Source organism: Carettochelys insculpta, chromosome 9 (genome assembly GCF_033958435.1).
Source record: "Carettochelys insculpta isolate YL-2023 chromosome 9, ASM3395843v1, whole genome shotgun sequence".
Taxonomy (NCBI): Eukaryota; Metazoa; Chordata; order Testudines; family Carettochelyidae; genus Carettochelys; species Carettochelys insculpta.
In genome coordinates this window covers 29,558,115-29,579,238 of record NC_134145.1, presented here as the reverse complement: position 1 = coordinate 29,579,238, position 21,124 = coordinate 29,558,115, and the positions used below count along the sequence as shown (strand labels likewise).

Below are 21,124 nucleotides of genomic sequence, written 5' to 3'. Positions count from 1 at the left end.
CACGAGAAGTCATTCTTCCGCTCTACTCTGTGCTGGTTAGGCCTCAGCTGGAGTATAGTGTCCAGTTCTGGGCACTGCAGTTCAGAAAAGATGCGGAGAAACTAGAGAGGGTCCAGAAAAGAGCAACAAGAATGATTAAAGGTCTAGAGAATGTGACCTATGAAAAAAGGTTGAAAGAATTGGGCTTGTTTAGTTTGGAAAAGAGGAGATTGAGGGGAGACATGATAGCAATTTTCAAGTATCTAAAAGGGGGTCATAAGGAGGAAGGAGAAAACTTGTTCTTCTTGGTCTCTGAGGATAGAACAAGAGGCAATGGGCTTAAACTGCAGCAAGGGAGGTTTAGGTAGCACATTAGGAAAAAATTCCTAACTGTCAGGGTGGTCAAACAGTGGAACAAATTGCCAAGGGAGGTTGTGAAATCTCCATCGCTGGAGATATTGAAGAACGGGTTAGATAGATGTCTATCAGGGATGGTTTAGATAGTACTTGGTCCTGCCATTGGGGCAGGGGACTGGACTCGATGGCCTCTCGCGGTCCCTTCCACTCCTAGCGTTCTATGATTCTATGATTCATCTGTTGCATCTGAACAGATGCAACAGATGAAGCGGGTCTTTGCTCACAAAAGCTTAAGCTCCTAAATATCTGTTAGTCTGTAAGGTGCCACAGGACTTCTTATTGTTCTTGAAGATAGACTAACACGGCTACCTCTCTGATACTTGTCACAATACTGCAAGGGTCAGTCATGAGTCAGAATCCAGACAGTCTGTGCCTAGCTGCTTGGTTCTTGAATGGACCCTCGGATCAGCAAAGTTAGTCAGAGAGCTAATTGTCACAATGGTAGTGTCCAGTAATAAATCTACTACCTCAGCATGTTTTGGGGCCCAGCTGACATCTACCATTGGCACCAGAACAAGGGTGTTGCCCACACACATGGAGATTATTGAATTTTCCGAAGATGGTCTCACGCTAGGTCAGGCAGCTCAAACATTCAAAAGTCACGCAACTGCTTTGCTTTCCATCCCCATGGGCAGCTTAGAAGTAGATTTCATCTTACCTAGGTATCCAGCATGGTGTGGCAAGGCTTGGTTTTTTTGTTTGTTTGTTTGTTTGGTTTTTTTGTTTGGTTTTGTTTTGTTTTGTTTTTTCTGGAGCAGCATCTCTTCTTTTGTAGGCTCTTACCTGGTTCTTGGTGCCATTACAGGTCATCTATTTGTGCCAATTGTGGAGGTGTCTTCTTACTTTCTACCACCACCTTGTAGGAGCCATCATGTTAGTCTGCAGACTGAGCTGGGATTTCTGTTCCTGGAACATCACCACTGTACCTGTTACAAGGAAAGTGATACTAAGAATCAACCCTGGTTTAATGCTGGAGATTAACCTCAGGTTTCATAGAGCATAGGGATTGTCATTCCATGTTTCTGTCCAGCTCCAACTTTTCCACAGAGAAACTGTCTCAGGCTTTGGATTTCTGCAGAGCTTTTAAAGTCTATATTTTGCACAGCTGAGGTGCATGCGCTATTATCCTATGTCAAAGGGTAAGAAAAAGCTTCAAAATCTCATATTTCAAATGGCTAAAATAGTGTATGTCAGAAGCATAAAAGCATGTGTATATGTAATAGATGGCAGAGGTGTGGCTGTTTTAAGGGGCGGAAAAGCCTCCTGAAACCAAAGGAGTAAAGTAGCCACCTAGTCACACTTTCTCCAAATCCTACAAGCTGGACATGCTGTTATTGTCTGATGCTGCCTTCAGTAAATGGATACACCTCGCTGTGATGTCCCAGTAACTAATCAGAAAGGCGTACACCATTTTCCATCTGTAATGAGTGCATATAATCTCCTCCCTTTCACATACACACAGTGGATACTGCTATGAAAACTGCCACGATATGGATCCCTGGATCTGATTAAGATTAGGAAAATGCCTTTCTTCCTTATCCGAAAATCTCTTTTAGGAGTAGGACGTCCATAGATACATATGCCCTTGGACTGTTAATTGGGAAGAGAGATGGGGTTATTAATTGGCACAGAGTGTCTTATACATGGATTAGTTTGCTCTGCGGCAGAATTGTTCTCTTTAGTCTTAGTACTTAATTTTCCTTACCAGTATGCATTTTGTTAGTTTGCCTAAGGATACGAAAGTCTTTCAACTGGCAGTTTCGTAGTAAAGGAGCCACACCTAGCCTGCTACTGATTTGTGAAGTTTTCGTCTGCCTCCAGAGCTGCATGTACAGAGAGTCCGTGTCATGTGGCCTCAGACCTGAATATTTCATATTTTATAGTAAAGGCACAGATACATTCTCCTGTTCTGCATCTGTTGGGTAACAGTGTGGAACTTTTAGATCAGTCACTTATTGTTACTTTGGCAACACTTTACTGCTTTCGGGGAAGAAGAAGGTGTGTGTTTATACCAAGATACCTGATTCAATGTAAAATCCTTGTGGAAACAAGGCTGTGGGTGGTAACTCTAACGTCAGGATAGCCTGGAGGTGCTGTACAGCAGTCCCGGTGCTGTATAGTGACAGTACACCAACAGTTTTGATGAGCTAAACTTCACTGTCTCCTCAAAGTTCCCTGGTACTTAAGGTAGTTGAACTCTTCACAGGAAATGGCACTATCTGCTTGTCACCTCTTACTTGGCTGATGCTAGAACAAAAGGAGAGAAGCTAAGGCTTAATGTACTCTGTTGGAAGATTGACCCTTTGAAGGTCAGTCTTCTGGGGTTTGATTTTGCGCACAAGAGAAATCAAGTTCTCAGGGGTCAAAGTCGACCCCTGTGCTGCTTGGAAGAGGTGAGGGGTAAGGAGGGTCTAGACTAGAGAAATGCTCCTGTTGACCTTCCCCTGCCTTTCTTTTCTGTGTACCTTAAATAGTTTTGTCAGAGCTGAATACTGAGGGCCTTGTCCAGTGGTGGATAACAAGAAAAGCGATTGACCACCAGGGTTAGTCCCTGGAAGGCTTCTGCCACTATGAGTAACTGCACCTCTGTAGGTATTGGGCAATTGCAGCTCTCATTGGCTGCAGCTCACTGTTTGCAGCGAATGGGCATGGCAGGAAGTGACATGGACTGGGATACTGCTTCCTGCCACTCCCAGTGGCTGCGATTGGTGATCTGTGGCCAATGAGCATTGCAGTTGCTCAATGCCTGTGGAGGTGCCAGTAAGTATAGAGGTGAAGGCCTTCCAGGGACTAACCCTGGCAGACCGGATCTAGCCCATGGGATGGTCTTTGCCCACCCCTAGTCTGGTTGTGTGTGGATCTGAGGCATCACTTGACACCTCTGTTTTGTTGATAGAAGCAGCAAAGAGACCTAGCGGCCTGGGCTGAAGTAGCTGTGACAGTGGTGTCCAAAAGAAATTTAACCATCACCACAGCTGTCCCCCCAACCCAGGTGCTGCCCCTCCCCCTGACCCAGGCACTGCCTCCCCCCCTGCACCCCGATGCAAACTGCCTGTGCCTCACTGGAGCTGTGCTGTGTCTGGAGGTGCTGAAGGCCCTGGAGCCATGCCTGGCGCAGCAGGAGGAACCACATCTGCAGCTGCTGCCACAAGCTTGTTCCACCAAGGGGTGGGGCGTGTGCACAGAGTGGGTGGAGGGCACTCCACGTGTGGGGCCCTCACGAGCCACTTAGCCGCACCGCAGTGTCCAGTTCGCCACACATGGCGAACAGCAGATGTATGGGACACCGTGGAGCTGTGGTTCTCCCTCTTTTTCGACTGTAATGTGTGCTGAATAACTCTCGTTACAACCTGGCTGTCACAAAGGAGCAAAAACTGGTTTTGCTTTCTGCACTGTGAATGGAGCAAAAAGAACTGGGTCTGTCAGGAGATGGCAGGGTCGAAAGGCATGCGAAGGTGGGCAGCAACACTGGGACACAGATGAGAGTTGCCTGCTTCCAAGTAACTCCAGGAGGAAAGTGGAGGGCAGTGGGTCATGGTGTCACACTGACAACGTACAGATGGAAAATGAGCTGTTCAAGACCAGCGTATGCAGCGACAGTGACACGAAAAATTGGTGACAAACTCATTCTAATAGATTTTGAATGTTCAGGTTTGGCTGGTGAGCTAAACTGCTATTATACATCTGGTTTTTTTTCCCCCTAGTGAAATATTACATCAGCTATGTTGGGCTCCGCAAAATCATTATTGTAATGGACGTGCAGGCAGTTTAGGTGATTTACTTGCATTATGTGCCTCTGGAGGCTAATCTGCAGTCAACACCTCTTTAATTATGGACTACTTAAAATAATTCATTTTCAGTCGGTGGGGGCAGCTGGTAGCTACAGTTAGTTGCTATCAGAACATTGTCTCTCCTCTCTTTCTGGAAAGGTTTCTAACCCCTAACTAAAACATCAGGAGAAGGTTTTTTTTTTTTACCTTATAGCAATGTCTCTACTGCCACACTTTGGGTTCTCATTGGGAATTGAGCCTAGAACCTTTAGCTAGAACTGATTGAAAAATGGTAGTTGAGGGGAAAAAAATCAGTCCACAGGTGTAAAGAAGAAATGGTTTTCCATTCATTTGAATTATCTGTAAATATTTTAAAAACACCCTTTTTAAAAAAATAAAATGGGATTTTGATTTTTTTTCCTCCTTGTTTTCACCTCACCAAACTGAGTAGAAATTTTAACTTCCTTGTTTCTTAACTAGCATTGTTCGAATTTGGGAAAACATGCATTCTTCTTTAAAGACTGTTTGTTTCTAATTCTGTTTTTTAGCCAAATAAGGTTGGAGTTCTTTGAGCATAAAAACACCTCAATGGGTCTGATATTTAGCTTGTGTAAATCAGTGTAGTCCTGTTGACTTCAGTGGAGCTATGCCACTTGCAAGAATGGAAGAGCTGGCACAACATTTTTGTGTGGCTTATGACTTAAAAGAATACTTTGTGTTCTACACCCCCCACCCCGCAACACACACACGCACCTCATGGATGTCTTGCACAGGAATGCTTTTGTATCTGGATCTTTTTGGTTTGGTTTGTTTATAAACATTCCAAACTTCATCAGTGACTGAGGAAAAAGCATGAACAAATCCTGAACGTATGTTGACAGCTGTTCAGTGGCTGTTTTTTTAGAAGAATGTTTTTGTTTGTACCACAGCGTTTTTATATGAACTTAATCCAATGTTTTCAGAGTTATATGTATCATGCCCACTCAAATATGTATTCCTGGAAACCTGTAGGAAAATGTTTTGGTGAATAGCCATTATAGTTAAGTAATAGTTTCAGGTTTTCATTGGATACTTGGATATTTGCATTAAAATTGTAACGGTCTGTTAGAATTAAGGGAAAAATTGTTACCTGGTATATTTTTGTGTTGTCCAGTTATCCATTCTCCTTAACCTATCACTATAAAAAAATTACAGGATTTTCTGGTAAAATGTAAAACAAATGTTTAAACATTTAAAACGTCTGAAAATGAATGAAAAACTTATATAAAACATGGCAATCAAATATTATGCCTTTAAAATAATGTAACTTGTTGGCAATCCATGTAACAAAGATCAATATAAAAACACAAGGTGGGTGAGGTTTGTTATTGGACCAGCCTCTGCTGGTGAAAGTGAGAAGCTTTCAAGCTTCAAGAAGCTGAAAAAGTGCACTCTTCTCCATGGTGAAGTTGGCTAGCTCAAGGTGTCTACACTTGGGAATAATGTTGAATTTGTTAAAGTCTACTTTGTAACAGTAGATGTTATAAAGTCAAAGTTGAGTGTCCACACCTGCTCACAAAGTCGACAGCATGTCCCCTCTTAATTGCCTAAGTTTGACTGCGGCAGCAGTGGATTTTGGACACCTATCCCCTAGTTCCTGCAGCCCAGTTGCATTTAAGATTTCTGTGCCAGTATCTTGTGGGGGAAAAATAGTCTCCACAAGTGGTTGTGGGGGCGTGATGTCATCATCCCATCTCACTCTCCCCTGCCATTGAAAACATATGGCCATTTTTCCAAAGTCTGCCCCTGCATCTGGACGCTTTGGCGATGACCACTGTTGGTGCTGGCTATTGATGTGCTAATCTGCCCTGAGCACAGCAGTGTCTGAAATACTGACATTACTTCAGGTAAATTCAGAGGAGACTACTTCTGGCCCCAAAATCTTTTCCCCTGCTGAAGCCCGTGATACCCAAGTGCCACTCGCATATGGTGTAAATACCAGTAGAATCATCTGTAGTGACCACATGGACCACTATCTTCACAAAGAAAGAAGATGCAATGGCATGTTCTCTTCCTGCTCTGGGAGTGTGGTCTAATAGGTTAGAGGCTAGGAGGCCTGGGTTCTTTCCCCAGCACTGGGAGGGCATTGGTGTCTAGTGGTTATAGTGCTGGAAGGAGCCATTACATGGTCCTCTCCAAAATGTGGTGAGGAGCCCGTCCGAAGTAGTAGTGGTGCAAGCACTGTAATTACTTCTACTCATTATGCAATCCCAGACTAAAGAAAAAAGGAAACCCAGGAAAATGCTTCTTCATGGAAATTCAACAGCTGAGAATGGTCTGAAATATCTCGATTTAGAAATGAAAATACCAGCTGCTTTAAATATACCTTTGTCTGAATTACCTGCTTAATGAGCCAAAGATCTGTGGAACACACAAATAGAAGTGAAGAGGCAGAGAGGCTGAGATTTTAAAGTGGGCTGAAGGAGCCAGGTTTGAGGAAGAGAGTTTAATAATTTTAATAGTTTAATAATCTTAAATAGTAGTAGTGGCTCAAGCACTGTAATTACTTCAAGACTCGTTATGGATCTAAGACTAAAGAAAAGGAGAAGTAAAAGTTAAGGAAGTATTAGACGATGGAAGGTTGTAGAAAGATGAACCCTTGAGATTGTTGTCTGTTGGCCCCACTCAAGAATTATTTAGCCTGTGAATAGCAGGGATTCTCTTGCCCCTTCTGGTAAAGAAACCCTGGAACTGCCTGTGTGGGAGAGGGAAGTAAAAGAGAGAGCCCACAAGCTTCCATTCCTTCACAGGAAATCATCTCCTAAGGCACATGCTTTCAGAAGGAAGTGTGGCCCTGCAGGGAGAACATAGGAAACTATCTTTAACCAATGAACCTGCTGGGTTGGGGTTACCTTTTAAAAAGGGACAGAAGACAGAGCTCTCTAGAAAATACCCCGTGCAGAACAGACATAGGGCAGAGGCAGGTGTCCTGAAGCACAGTTCCAGCAGGGATCGCTTAAAAATGTAACAGCCCCATAGCACCTTGGGGCGAGGGAGGTGCAGCCCCGTAAAATGTACAGTGCACAAAACAAGTTTCTCAGCCTGTCCTACTAAATCCTGTGCAAGGAAAAAGCCCTCTTAAGCACTGAAACCCCATGCAGGACAGGGCATGTCGCTGTCTGGAAGCATGGTCCGCATGGCCTGGCGGCCATGTGGCGGGGTGGAGGGGTCTAGCCCACCAGCCACATCGTGGCTTGGGAAGGGCATGCCGCTTTCTGGAAGCAGGGTCTGTGCAGCCCAGCAGCCATGTGGTGGTGCAGCTGGATTTTCCCCCAGCATATGTGGGAATTCCTGGTGTAACCTTTCTCAAACATATGCTGGGAAATCTTCCCACAACTGTATGCTTTTCTTTTGCTGGTTCACAGTTTACTCAGCACAGACTACCCACACACTGATGGCCGCATGCTGGTGCTCTTTCGCGATCTTGAGAATTCATGGCTAGTACATGTGGTGGCAGAGATGTGCTTACCATGCTGGCCGGAAAGGAAAGGAAATAAATTCAAAAGTCTCAGGCTGATGACCCCTGTTTCCTGTCACCTACTTCCTGCTCAACTGGAGAGGAGCAGTGGTTAAGCAATGACCAGAAAGGACACATTGGGGGCATTGTGGGATACTTTCAGAGGCTAATTGATTTTAATAACACTGCTGTCCGCACTTGCGTAAGTCAGCGTTGAAAAATTGATTTTTGGCGTTATTTCTGGTGAAATCGGGAGTACAAAAGTTGAACATAAGAGCCCCTTCTCGACCTATTGAGTGCTGTGGTGAAGACTGGTAGTTTATAAAATCGACCTAAGACCCTTACATTCAATTTTATCCTTTAGTGTAGACCGGCTCTTATTCCGGTCAGGCTCACTTGTGCAGATGTTGATTTAATTAGGATTAAAAGATGCAGGACTGTATGGACACTGATTCCAAATATAAAGCTGAAATGAAAAATATCTGAACTTATGAAGCACTGCCATTCCCGTAGGGTCAGCACGCTTCCCGAGTTACGAAGAAGGCTTTATAATTTTGTTCAATTGTGTTATTGAACCAAGTAAAAAAATTTGCTTTATTAATCTGACAAATAACTTATTTGAGTAATTGTGTACAATGTCAAGTCATTTTCGTTCAATGTAGTGTCCTTCCAGGAAAATATGAAACCAGTCTAATATAAAATTATGAATCTCTGAGTTGAGTTCTGCCAAAAAAAAACCAAAAAACTTTTTCTCTCATATGCTTATAATGCCAAACCAAAAAATATATAAAGTGGATTTATGTGGAAAGTATAAGTGCTGGCTTTCAATTTCATTATTTTAACTTGACGTATTTCAATAAATTTGAACCTTTATAATCAGCTATGTCAGGAGTAAATTGCAAAGCATCTTGTTTTTTCCTGGTGATGCTTTGGTTGTCATTTAAACACAAGTTGCCTCTTACCTATTGTTTCCCCTTGCCTTTCTTCCTGCTGGATAAGTGTAACAGACATGATCAAACTCTGACTGTGGGTGGTATGAAATTAGGACTGAGTTTGCCTAATAATTGGTGTTTCCTCATATTATAAGCAACCAGAAGCAGCAGTTTATTCCTTTAAGCAATATTATGTGACTGCTGTATAGAGGAAACTGTATTGCCAAGCAAATATTTATTAGATTTAGGCTATAGTGAGTTTTTTTGCAGATTGTTAAAAGCTCTTTATGCTGTGTGGAAAATCATTTGCATACCTTAGTCACTTGCCGTCCGTACTGCAAAACGTGGTTGAACACTTATGGAAATACTGGCCTGCCTGATAGTTGACTTAAAATTTTCCTCATATTTCATTCTAACAGTTGGGTACTGAATACATCAGAAATTGGACACACACATTCAGAATGTTAGATTGACTCTTCAGCTCTACCGAAACTAAGATAAGTTTAACATGTTGGCTTGCTTTTCTAAGCCTGTGCCAGAGACTTCTGACAGGAAAGGAAGATTAATGTTAGCAGGCTAAAGCATGCTGCTGATTACTACAGAATGCTTCAGGCCAGCCCACCAGTGGGACTGTGCTGTGATTTGCAGTACAAGGAAAGGCTTTGTCCAGTTTTATCAAACACTACATTTCTGGTGCTTGCCAGAAAAACACAGCGGGCATGCTAGGAAAAGTCTTTTCCTTGTAAGCAAACTTCATCAATGAGACACAGCAACTGAGGAAACAAGAAAATTCATGTATTTTGCTGGAGAACGGATCTTATGCACCATTTTTCAGAATTGTAATTTTGCATCATCAGGAGCCTTTTTTTGTTAAAGAGAAGGCAACTGTAGCTGTAAAAATTAGCAAAATGCCACTTATTAGTTCCCAAACGTTAGATTTTTTTTTTTAACTTTTGCAAAAATAGTGAAAAATAAGGTTCTAATGAAATAGTGAAACTAGTATTTCTGGTTTCACTGTTCAAGCTGAGTGAAGTAGATAAAGTAAACTAACCTTGTTAATGGTGAAAAGTAAATCACATTAATAGAGGGGAATTGTGAGGCTCAGTTAAAGACTATACAATCATTTAAGTGCTATGAATTAAAGCTAAAAGCATTTAAAAATCTACTGGTAGTAACAGAGTTGCAGCCATCTTATTAAATGTGACAGTGTGATTTGCTTAGTATGCTTTGTAAGCAATGTTTGCTCATTTACAGATCCTCCCAGTGCAGCTTTAGCAAAGGATTGTAATTTATGCTTGGAGTTTTGTTAGTGGTTATGACCAAATATGTCAACTAGAAAAGAAGTATAATAGGTTCAGTATGCGCAGAACAGAAGTTATGTAACATCTGATCTTCTGTGGCTCAGCATGCATTTTATTACTGAGATTGTCTATACTTTCTTCTTGTTGTAACAACTAGGAATTCGGGATTTTTTTTTTTTTAATTCTCATCTTTTCCTGTTGTGGTAAAGTGGGAGGAAAGCATACTTGGTACAGTCCTTCTGGCTGCCTAGAGCTAGTGATCTGTTGTGAAGTGGTCTTAAATTCTCTCTGGTGGCAGCTATGTTATCTGATCTGCAGAATGAGTAAGGTAGTAATGACTACCAAGGAGGAACATAAATATCACAAGGGAAAAAGGATGATTCAGAATGAGGAGACCATCATTAAGCATTGTGATCTCACTCCTGTGGATCACCTTGGAATTACTGGGCACAGTTCCATTTATCCTGAGGTAATTCTCTGTTATCTTCAGTAGATCTATGCCGAGAGACACTGGTAAAAATGAGACAATCAGACCCATTGACTTACACTTTTAAGTTCAAGCAGTACTTCAGTGCAGCAATGTGGTTGCAGCACCAGCACTGAGAGAGAGTTCTAGCGCGATAGGTAAACCACCTCCAGGAGGGGAGTTCCTAACAGTTCTGGGAGCCTGTTTATGGTGGCGTTTTACAGCATAGTAACTTGCTGCGTTTTGAGGGAGGTTGCACCTCATTGAGTGAGAAAGTTACAGTGCCGTAAAGGTGCATCAGAGATGAGCCCTGGTAAATCTCTTGAATGTCCCGATTTCTGTCTTAGGGGTCATGCAGTATGCAAATGTGCGTACTCAGTGCAGAAAATTACATAATACATTTCTAATGCCTACCTGCCAGCATTCCTTGTCCGTCGTCTTCCATTGTTAATGTGATGGCCTACATCTACACTATGAAATAATCGAATTTATTGAAGTCGACTTTTAACTGCTAGATTTTATGAAGTTGAAGATGTGTCCTCAAATCTCCAAAAAGTTGACATAGCATACCTCCATTGCCTTACCTAAGTTTGTCAGCAATGCAATGTGGGTACCTATCCCACAGTCCCTGTTGTTGTGTTGCATTCTGTTTTTTGTGACAATGGCTTATGGGAAAAATGCGCCACAAATGCTTGTGGGTGTCCAATGTCATCATCCCATAGTGCAGTGCCCCCACCCCACTGCTGCTGGAAAACAAGCAGACACCACAGGGAATTTTGCACCATTTTTCAGGCCATTTTCCAAAAGCCTGCCCCTGGCTCATGCTGCTGCACAGCACTAGCTTGGATCCTGAACAGCTTAGAGTCATTGCACAGAGTGTTACAGCCACTTCCCAAAATGTTGTGTGATATTTGATTAGACAAAGCCAGTTGGAGGAGGAGAAGGATGCAGATGATTCAGAAGATATTGAAAAAGCGGAGAACAGAAATGGAGAGCTGCTGGCTGCCCTGGGTGTATTGTATGCAGTGTAGTGCTGGTTCTGGAGACATGAAGCTAGCACACACTGGTGACTGCATCATTTTGGAGGCCTGGGATGACCAGCAGTGACTGTGCATGCAGAAGTTCTGCAAGGCCACTTTTATGGAACTTTGTGATTTGCTGTCACCCTGCCCTGCAGCACAGCGATACCAGAATGAGACCTGCTTTGGCAGCTCACAAGCAATTGGCAGTTGCTCTGTGGAAGTGTGCAACATCTGACAGCTACCCGTCAGTGGGAAATCAGTTTGGGGTGGGCAGATCTACAGTGGGGGCCGCGCTGATGCAGGTAGCCTATGCAGTCTGTGACCATTTGGTGCGGAAGATCAAGACTCTGGGAAATGTGCAGCACATAGTGGAGAGCTTTGCTGCCATGGGGTTTCCTAACTGCAGTGGGGCAATAGACACATCCCCATCCTGGCCCTGGACCACCTGGCCTCAGAGCACATAAGCCATGAGAGGTACTTCTTCATGGTGTTGCAGGTTTTGGTGAGTCACGAAGGTCACAACATCTACGTAAGGTGGTTGGGAAAGGTGCACAATGCACTCATCTTTAGAAATTCTGACCCATACAGAAAGGTCCAGGATAGGACTTTCTTCCGAGACCAGAAAATCAAGATTAGCAATGTGGAGATGCCTGCTGTGATACTGGGCAGCCCTGCTCACCCGCTGCTCCCTTGGCTCATGAAGTCATACACAGACACCCTGGACTGCAGTAAGGAGTGCTTCAGCAACAGGTTGAGCAAGGGCAGAATGGTGGTAGAAAGTGCCATTGGCCATTTAAAAGCCAGGTTAAGGTGCCTTCTGACCCGTTTGGACCTTTGCTAAACCAACATCCCCACCGTGGTTGTAGCATGATGTATTCTCCATAAAATTTGCAAATCAAAGAGGGAAAATTTCATGCCGGCCTGCGTTGCATAGGCAGATGCCCTGGGCAATTCTTTTGCACAGACGGATACAAGGGTATTCACCAACGCACACCATGCAGAAGAAGCAACAGCAATCAGGGAGGCTTTGAAAAATAGCTTTATGAATGAGCAGACAGCCACGTGAACCTGCTATGTTTAACTATTGTGAAACCACCCCCAACTCTTACAATGATGTGTGCGTGACCTTTATGAAGGCACCTCCAACTGCATCCTACCCCATGCGAACCAATAAATGACACTGTGGTTTTCACAAAACCATTGTTTTTATTTAGAGGGATGAGGGTTAAGGTGTAGGTAGGAAAAAGAAAGGACTCCTGGCATCAAGTGTGAGCCTTTTGTAGTGTGGAGAGGTCCTGTGCATGGAGTAAGAGACTGTCCTTGCTCTCCCACCTGCTGCATTCAGGGACCCCAATGGGGCAGGGGTTGAGCCTTATTGAGGGTTGGCCAGGCAAGAGGGAGTGGAGGCCACATAATGAGCCCTGTGGAGGGTGTCCCTCTGCAGTTCCAGTATGGACTGCAGGATCCCTGCTGCCTGACGTCTGTTAGGAGCTCTGCCCAGTTCTTGTTCATGTAGGGGAGCATGGTTTAGCACCACTGCTGGATCTGCTTTCTGTCGGTGGCAGTTTTGGCTCACTCCCTGTCTGTCTTTTCAAGTTGCTGTAGGATGAGGTCCTGTTTAGATTTTTTTTCTTTTGCCTCATCGCAGCAACCTTGTCTTCCCCACTCCTGCTGCCTGTTAAAGACAGTGAATGTCAAAATTTGGATACAATTTTTTAAATGCAACACAAAGTGCTTACCCATAGAATGAATGGGTGTCTGTTTGACAATCATTGCAACTCTTATTTTTTCAAGGCCACTTTTGGCTTCTTAAGGATGACAGAGTGAATCAACCTCTGCAGAACGGAAGCTATTAGTTATCCAGACCACTTCATTGTGGACATGGTAGGATGTGGTTGGCTTAAGGATGGTGGGGAGCAGGGTCCGCAGAGCCCAACAGCTGCATGGCAGGGAGAAGGGTTCAGGCCCACTAGATTCATGGCAGGCAGGGGTGAGTGGGTGGGGGAGCTTCTCTGTAAACCGTGAAGAATGGGAAAAAAACTTCCTTGGCAGCCCCTCATAAATCCTGTGCAAGGGAAAAGCTGCCTAAAACAGGAAAAGCCAATTTCTAAAGCAGTGTGGAGGGAGGGAAGAGGGCCAGGAGAACCTGCCAGCTGCATGGATGTGGGGAGATGGAGAACCCGCCAGCCACATGACGCAGCAGGGCTGTCCTGGGAAATTTAAATGGCCAGGGAGTAGTGTGAAGAACTCTAATTCCCATGCTTCTTCTAGGTTTCCAAAAGAGACATCAGCCTCCTAAGAATAACAGAGTGAAAAAAATATGTTCATAGTGTATGAGCACAGGGCTGGAAAATTTGCCAGAATGTTGTGGTGCCATGATGCCAGATTACTTACTGGTTGCCTGGTGGCAAGATGCGCTATCGCGGAAGATGGGATAAATCAGGCCTCTCCAAAAACCTTGTGGAAAAAAATGAAGAGTACCTGGCTGAGACCTTTATGGAGATCTGCAAAAATGATGAGCACTTCATCCCCAGAAATACTAACAAGCTGTTCTAAGGGGCATAAGTTCCACTGCACATGAGCTGCAACCCGCTTGCAGCAGTATAAAAAAATGTGCTCCACGAAAGTAAGCCTGTGCCCCAACCCAGCTGCAATCTGCTTGTAGCATTCTGAAAACATACGCACCAGAAGAAGCCTCTGCACCATTGCTGGACCACAGAGCATCAGGTGTTACTGAGGAGGGGGCAGGATTAGCTTCATCGAGCGCTTGCTGAATGTCAGAATCCTCTTCTACATCAGCCTCCTGCCCTCTAAGGTCCCTCTGGAGTCCTGAGGATGGTCTCTTGAAGAGTCCCTGTTAGCTTCACTGAGCGTAGTTGGGTCTTCCCAAGAATGGCATCCAGCTACTTGTAGTAGCAACATGTCTTGGGAGATGATCCAGATCACCCCTTGGCTTCTCTTACTTTGTGATAGTTTTGCCTGATCTCCTTTATTTTGACCTGGCAGTGCTGAACCTTCCGAGCCTAACCATTCTTGGTCATGCCTCATGAAATCTTCTCATAAATGTCCATGTTGTGCTTGCTGACTTGCAGTCTGCTCATCTCTGATTGTTCACCCCACACAGAAATGATGTCCAGGATCTTGTTGTGGCTCCATGCTGAAGCTCTTTTGCAACCCTGAGAATTCAGTTCAGAAGAACTCTGAGTAGTCATGATGACTAGATGCAATGTCTAGCATCTAGAGAGTGATGGATGGCTCCTGAGATGTACTATCCACACTCTGATCAGAAAGAAAATTAATTCAAATTCCCAGGCTTCCTGCTACCTACTTCCTGTGCACCTGGAGAGCGGAGGAGGAAAAAGCGGCCAGAACAGATACCTGTGGGGCATTGTGGGATACCTGTGGGACACCTCTTGAGGGCAATAAAATCAATGTAAAGTAACGCTGTTTCCACACTAGCATTAATTTGACCTTTTAAATTGAACTTGGCATTAGGCCACCTCAGAGGATCAACACAAGAAAGTTGACCTTAGCACCCTTTAAAATTGACCTAATGGTATTTGCAGTGAAGTCAAATTTGTAAAACTGAGCTACGTGCCTTAAAATTGACTGTATGCTGTAGTATGGGTATATCCATGGAAGGCTTTTCTGCCACTAAGTGCCAGTTGGTGTGACTTGTTTAAGCTTTGGAAAACTAGCAATTTCACAGGTGAAGGGAACTGGCTAACTTCCAAGCCTACTTTGGGGGCATTCTGCCAGGAAAGAGGAAAAGGTTTTTGGGAGCTAACAGTCAGAAAAAGTTGGGATTCTTCAGAGGAATGAACCTGTGAGGCTATACATATAGTAAACCCAATAATAATGGGCAATTTCAATTATCCACATGTTGACTAGATACCTATCACCTCAGGATGCAGAGATAAAGTTTCCTGACACCATAAATGAATATATCTTGGATTGGGTAATCCTGGAACCCACAAGAATAAAGGCAATTCTTGATTTTTAGTGCTAAGAGGAATGCAGGATCTGATCCAAGACATGAATAGAGCTGAATCACTAGGTGGTTATAACCATAATATAACTAAGTTTGACATCCCTGTGGGGAGGGGGATGAATGAAAAGAGTTCTACCACAGTAGTAGTTAGCTCCAGAAAGTGGTACTTCTGTAAAAATGAAGACGCTAATTAAACAGAAATTAAACAATTGAGTCCCAAAAATGAAATGCCTGCAAAGTAAACGAAAACTTTTTAAAAACACAGTGGTAAGGGCTCAAATGAAATGCCTACCCCATATTAAAAACACAGTAAAAGTACCAAAGAAGTGCCACCATGACAAAACAGATGCATGCTCTGAGGAGGATTTCTCTGTAGTGGAAGTGTGTTCATTGCAGAACACTGTGCGTTGTAGCCTCTCCTGAGTAGTCCAAGGGCAGTGACAGTACTCAGAGGAGAGCCATGTTTCACAGTGCTCCCATCTGCACTCGTGGCTGCCTGGGCTATGTACCCTGGAGAAGCAGGCAAGTCAGTCTCTTTGTGGACATGTTATACAAAGAGTTGGATCTCTACACAGGTAAGGCGGGTGAATTGTTTAAGATGTAGTTGCATCTATTCTATTTTGGTAGACAAAGCCTCAGCAGAATGGGAAGAATCAAGCTTCTGACCATCCTCTGCCAACTTTTTGCTGAAAAGCCAGCAAAGCGTGAAAGTGCTTTTGTCCAAGTGATGCATGGTGCTTGTCTAAGCAGATCCCATATGTATTGAGAACATATGATCCTCTCTAATCCAGCATCCTTGGGACCTGAACAGTGCTGAACCAGAGAATTTGCCAGATCACAGGAGGTCAATATTGTCTAGCAGCATTACCAACACTTCTACTGCTTACTAGGCTGTGAGAGTACATTTATTGGTAAATTAGAGCCAAATAACCGCACTGAACACTGAGAGCCAGGACTGGTGACTGTAAACAAACTTTATGGAACCACGAGAAATTTGGGCGCATCCATGATAAGCGGTCATCCATCTAACTAAAATCTGGCCCGATTATGGATGTTGTCAGACAAGAGAGTGCTGGCATAGAGAGGTTCAGCCTGAACTGACTAACTGGTAACTGCTTCCATACTGCATGAATTTTTGTTGCTGCAAACTGCTGTTAATGGGCAACTTCAAAACTACATTCTTGTTTTGTTTTGTTTTGTTTTCTTTTAAAGGATCTGGAAATGTATCTGCAAACAAGATTGAGACCGGAGCAGCAGAAATTCCTCCTCCAAGTCCTAATCATTTGAAAAAAGGAGGCTCAATCAATTGGCCTTTCCCTGATAAAATAAAATCTCCTAGAACTGTGAGAAAACTTTCAATGAAAATGAAGAAACTGCCAGAACTCAGCAGGAAGATAAGCATCAAAGGAACCTCAAGCTCTAATAGTTCAGATAATCCTTCCTCCTTGGTGAAAGGTGACTCTCGGGGTACATGCCATGTCACACCTTTGCCATCTTCTGGAAATGCAACAGCAGCTGCTAGCAGGAATGTTATAAGTCGGTACCATCTTGACAGTAGTGTATCATCACAACATGGTTACAAAAAGAAAAGTAGTGGAACTTCCAAATCTTCCAGTAAAGGTGGTTACCTCAGTGATGGAGACTCTCCTGAGCTTATAACAAAATCAGGTAAACATGGGTCTGTAAGCAGGTTTGGGAAAGGAAAAGAGACACTTCCAAATAACAGTAAAACTGAAATAGACATTGATGCTTTCAGACATTACAGCTTTTCTGATCAACCCAAGTGTTCTCAATACATATCCGGACTCATGAATGTTCACTTCTATGGTGCTGAAGATTTGAAACCACCACGGATGGACTCGAAAGATGTTTTTTGTGCAATTCAGGTAGATTCGGTAAACAAAGCAAGAACAGCTTTGCTTACATGCCGGACAACTTTTTTAGATATGGACCACACTTTCAACATAGAAATTGAGAATGCCCAGCATTTAAAACTAGTGGTCTTCAGCTGGGAGCCTACCCCACGGAAAAATCGTGTTTGCTGTCATGGAACAGTGGTTCTCCCAACTCTCTTTCGAGTGACAAAAACCCATCAGATGGCTGTCAAACTGGAGCCCAGAGGACTTATTTATGTCAAACTAACTCTCATAGAACAGTGGGAGAATTCTCTTGATGGTCTAGGTGCATATCGAGAACCAGTGATATTTGGAATAGATGCCCGAAAAGTTGTTGAGAAGGAAAATGTGGGCTTGATGGTACCACTTCTGATGCAGAAATGTATTATGGAGATTGAAAAGAGGGGCTGCCAGGTACTGTAAACACTTTAACATTTCTTCCTCTACCAGATGGCTAAATTTTATTGCAGTGCTATGTTCTGAATTTGAGCAGTAAGCAAAGGAATAGAGTAAATGTTTCCTACGGTGTGTCTTTTTTTTTTCTTTAGTTTCTCCTCTGATGTGGTCTCTTCACTTTTATTGTCAATGTGCAAGTTTCTCCCCTTGCTCATTTTAACGTGGTGGGGAACAGTGAAGTTGAGTGAGCCCAGCATTTTCAGCTTCTTCGTTAGGAAGCCCTATACTTAATGCCACTGGCGCATTAGAACTATGTGAACAAAAATAAAACTAGTTTATGGCACTTGGATTCACTCCTTGGTTAAGGCAATGCTAGGTTTAGGATTCACCACTTCCTGACTTTCGACCAATGGTTCATTCCATAAAGCCATGCTGCTGCACTTATGTTGAAAAGCTATAATATGAAATTCCCAAATGCCCACAAGTCAGGCCTTGTGCCCTCCAAAATAGTCACAGCTCTGAATCAGACTTCTCTGGCCAATGAAATTGAAGATATCAGAGCAGCTTTCACATAGTACTCCATAATGTGTGAGGCCTGGGAGCCTCTGACACAGACTTGCATTCCAGGTGTGCCATGCTTTTTGGTGAACTTTGCAATTCCCCCACCTCCCCCACCCCCAGTTTGGTACATTTTAAAATGTATGCCTTTTGTTGGTGAATGAATGGTTTGGGACCATATACATAGGTCTGTCTCATAGAACTAGAAGGGAACTTGAGGGGTCATTGAGTCCAGTCCCCTGCTCTCACAGCAGGGCCTATCACCATCCCTTGAGAGTTTAGTGTTTGTTTTTTTTTTAAATCTGTTTTGCCCCAGACCACTAAATGGCCCCTTCAAGGACTGAGCTCACAACCCTGGGTTTAAAGGCCAACGCTTTAACCACTCAGCTATATATGGTTTCACCCCTCTCATTTTTGACTTTGATAATGAGACTCTCGTTTCACCACAGCACACACAGACCACAGTCTTCTGATAATCTTGTGTAATATGGATTCATGAGAGAGCTACCACCTCCTTTTACAGTGAACTCTTTCATATCCAGCCTTCTGTTACTCAGAACTCCCAAATAACCAGCATTTTAACCATAAGTAAATTTTAGTTACTTTTGCCATAAGTACAGCATAGTGAAAGTAAATACAAATAAATACAGCAAATACAGTACAAGTTGGCAGTGTACAATACTACTGGTGTTTGGTAAGTAAAGAACAGTAAACCCTGAAAATGCACAACTTGAAATTACACTTAACTCACATTCATGTGAGTTAAACACAACTCAAAATCTCGCTACCCCTGGCCCTGCCTCAACCCCCGCATCCCCACATGGCCCCAGTTCAACCCGCTCCCCTGTTCCCGCTCACCACCTGTGCTCAGCTCTGGCTCCGGCTCACCTCCCACCCCTGTGCCTCACTCTGGTTCCAGCTCAACCCTGCCATCCGTGGTTCAACCCTCTGGCCCTGCACAGCCCTGGTTCAACCCCTGCCCCAGCTCAACCCCCACAGCCCGGCTCACCACCTCCACGTGCGACTGCGGCTCCGGCCCCAGTTGAAACCTGCTGGGAAAAAGCTACCCCCTGACTTAAACAAAATTCAAGTTATGCGAGGGTGTGTGGGAACGCAACCCTTGTGTAACTCAAGGGACTACTGTACTTTGGATACATTTTTGTTTCTTAATATCTGATCTTGTTTTTCTTTAGTGTTATGCATTGTTAGGTATACCTCTCTATTATCCAGACTATTTGAATATCTGACAACTTCCTGGTCCCAGGACTGCTGGCTATGAAAGAGTTTACTGTATAATTCCATATAGTAGCTCTTCTAAATCTAGAATATCTTTTAGTTTTTAATAACGTAGCTGTGTATTCTCATTGTTTTGGAGTTGAATATCACTGGTAACTGTGTTTTCACCTATTGCACTCAAGCTTTTCTAATTTTCCTCTTAAACCCTCACCATTTTTAGTTACAGTACATTGTAAGAGTGGTTCTCAAACAGGAGCATGTGTAACCATAGGGCATACTTTAATTCATCTACCTATTTGTTTAGTTTCATAACAGGCTGTGTAGAAACACTAGCAAAGTCAATGCAAACTACAATTTCATGCGAACCATGAGAAAGTAAGCAATTTTCAGTTGTAGGGTGCTGTAATACTCTTGTATTTTTGTTTTTTAAGTGGAGTATGTGAGACTCTGGAAAGGGGATCATTAGTCTGGAAAAGTTGAGAACCATTGCATTATAGATGTCCTAGGGCTTCCACCTTTTATTCTTGTGCTTGTTAGCACCTAATCATGTAGATGATGATATTGCCAATCAAGACATTACTGATGACTGAATAAATAGGTTCTGAATTGTCTTTAGGTGCCTGGTGCTTCTAAGCATGAAATGTAATTTTTCAACTCACACAAACAAGACTAAGAGTATTAGATGTACAGTGCATGTTTAATTTCACATTTGACTAACTATACATGAAACTTTTTGGCTTTCTTACTGAACTATACAGGATGTAACTTTGTGTTTCTGCTAATGTCACTGCTGGAGAGATGATTTAACAAGCTGCGATAGTAAAACCTTATAACATAGCTGAGTGCCCAATATCTGGGTATACAGGGCTTATTTCTGCTTTCAGTTACATGGATGCAACATTCCATTGTCTTCACTCTTTAATTTTTCTTACATCAGTGGGCATTGGATCCAGGTAACTTACTTGACTATTAGCACATGGTCAAACAAATGCCCTTTTTTATAAGCCATCATATAGGACTCCTGGGTTCTAGTCTCTGCTCTGCTCATAACTGCGTAGCCTTAGAAAAGCCATTTACTAGTTATCAGAGAGGTGTTAGTCTGTAGCTTTGAGAACAACAAGAAGTCTTGTGGCACCTTATAGACTAATAGATATTTTGGAGCATAAGCTTTCGTGGGCAAAGACCCACTTCATCAGATGCGTCTGATGCAGCGGGTCTTTGCCCATGAAAGCTTATGCTCCAAAATATGTTAGTCTATAAGGTGCCACAATACTTCTTGTTGTTCTCATTTACTAGTTAGTTTGCCAGTCAGTAAACTAGGGATCAAAATAACACTCGCCCATTCCTAGCGGTTGTTTTAGGCTTAGTTCTCTATTATCTGACAAGTGTTTGGAGAACGGATGTTACCAAAATGCAAAGGTTTTTATTTTGGTAATAATATATAGCAAAATAGAGCATGTAAAAATCTATGCACAAAATACTTTTCAATGCATGACAGTTATGTATAGTTACATTCATGTGTGTACCTGAATGTGGTATGCTCCTCTAGGAAATGTAACCTCATGCTTTGTATAAAAGTGACCATGTAACTTAAAACAATGTACATGTTGATAAAATAGCTTAACACGTCTCAGATTTGTTGCTTGGTTACCTGACACTAGAGCA

General features: G+C 43.1%; 1 protein-coding gene across 5 annotated transcripts in view; it reads left to right on the top strand.

Annotated features, from left to right (window-relative positions):
• The window catches only part of SYDE2 (synapse defective Rho GTPase homolog 2), a 63,817-nt gene that overhangs the window by 16,043 nt on the left and 26,650 nt on the right, over positions 1-21,124 (top strand). For all 5 annotated transcript variants that reach the window (XR_012646519.1, XM_075002209.1, XM_075002210.1 and 2 more), the window contains exon 3: positions 16,587-17,683. Coding sequence is in view for 4 of the 5 variants with exons in the window: in XM_075002209.1 (XP_074858310.1) it covers positions 16,587-17,683 (1,097 nt within the window). In the remaining variant the exon portion in view is untranslated. The remainder of the gene's footprint in view (positions 1-16,586; positions 17,684-21,124) is intronic.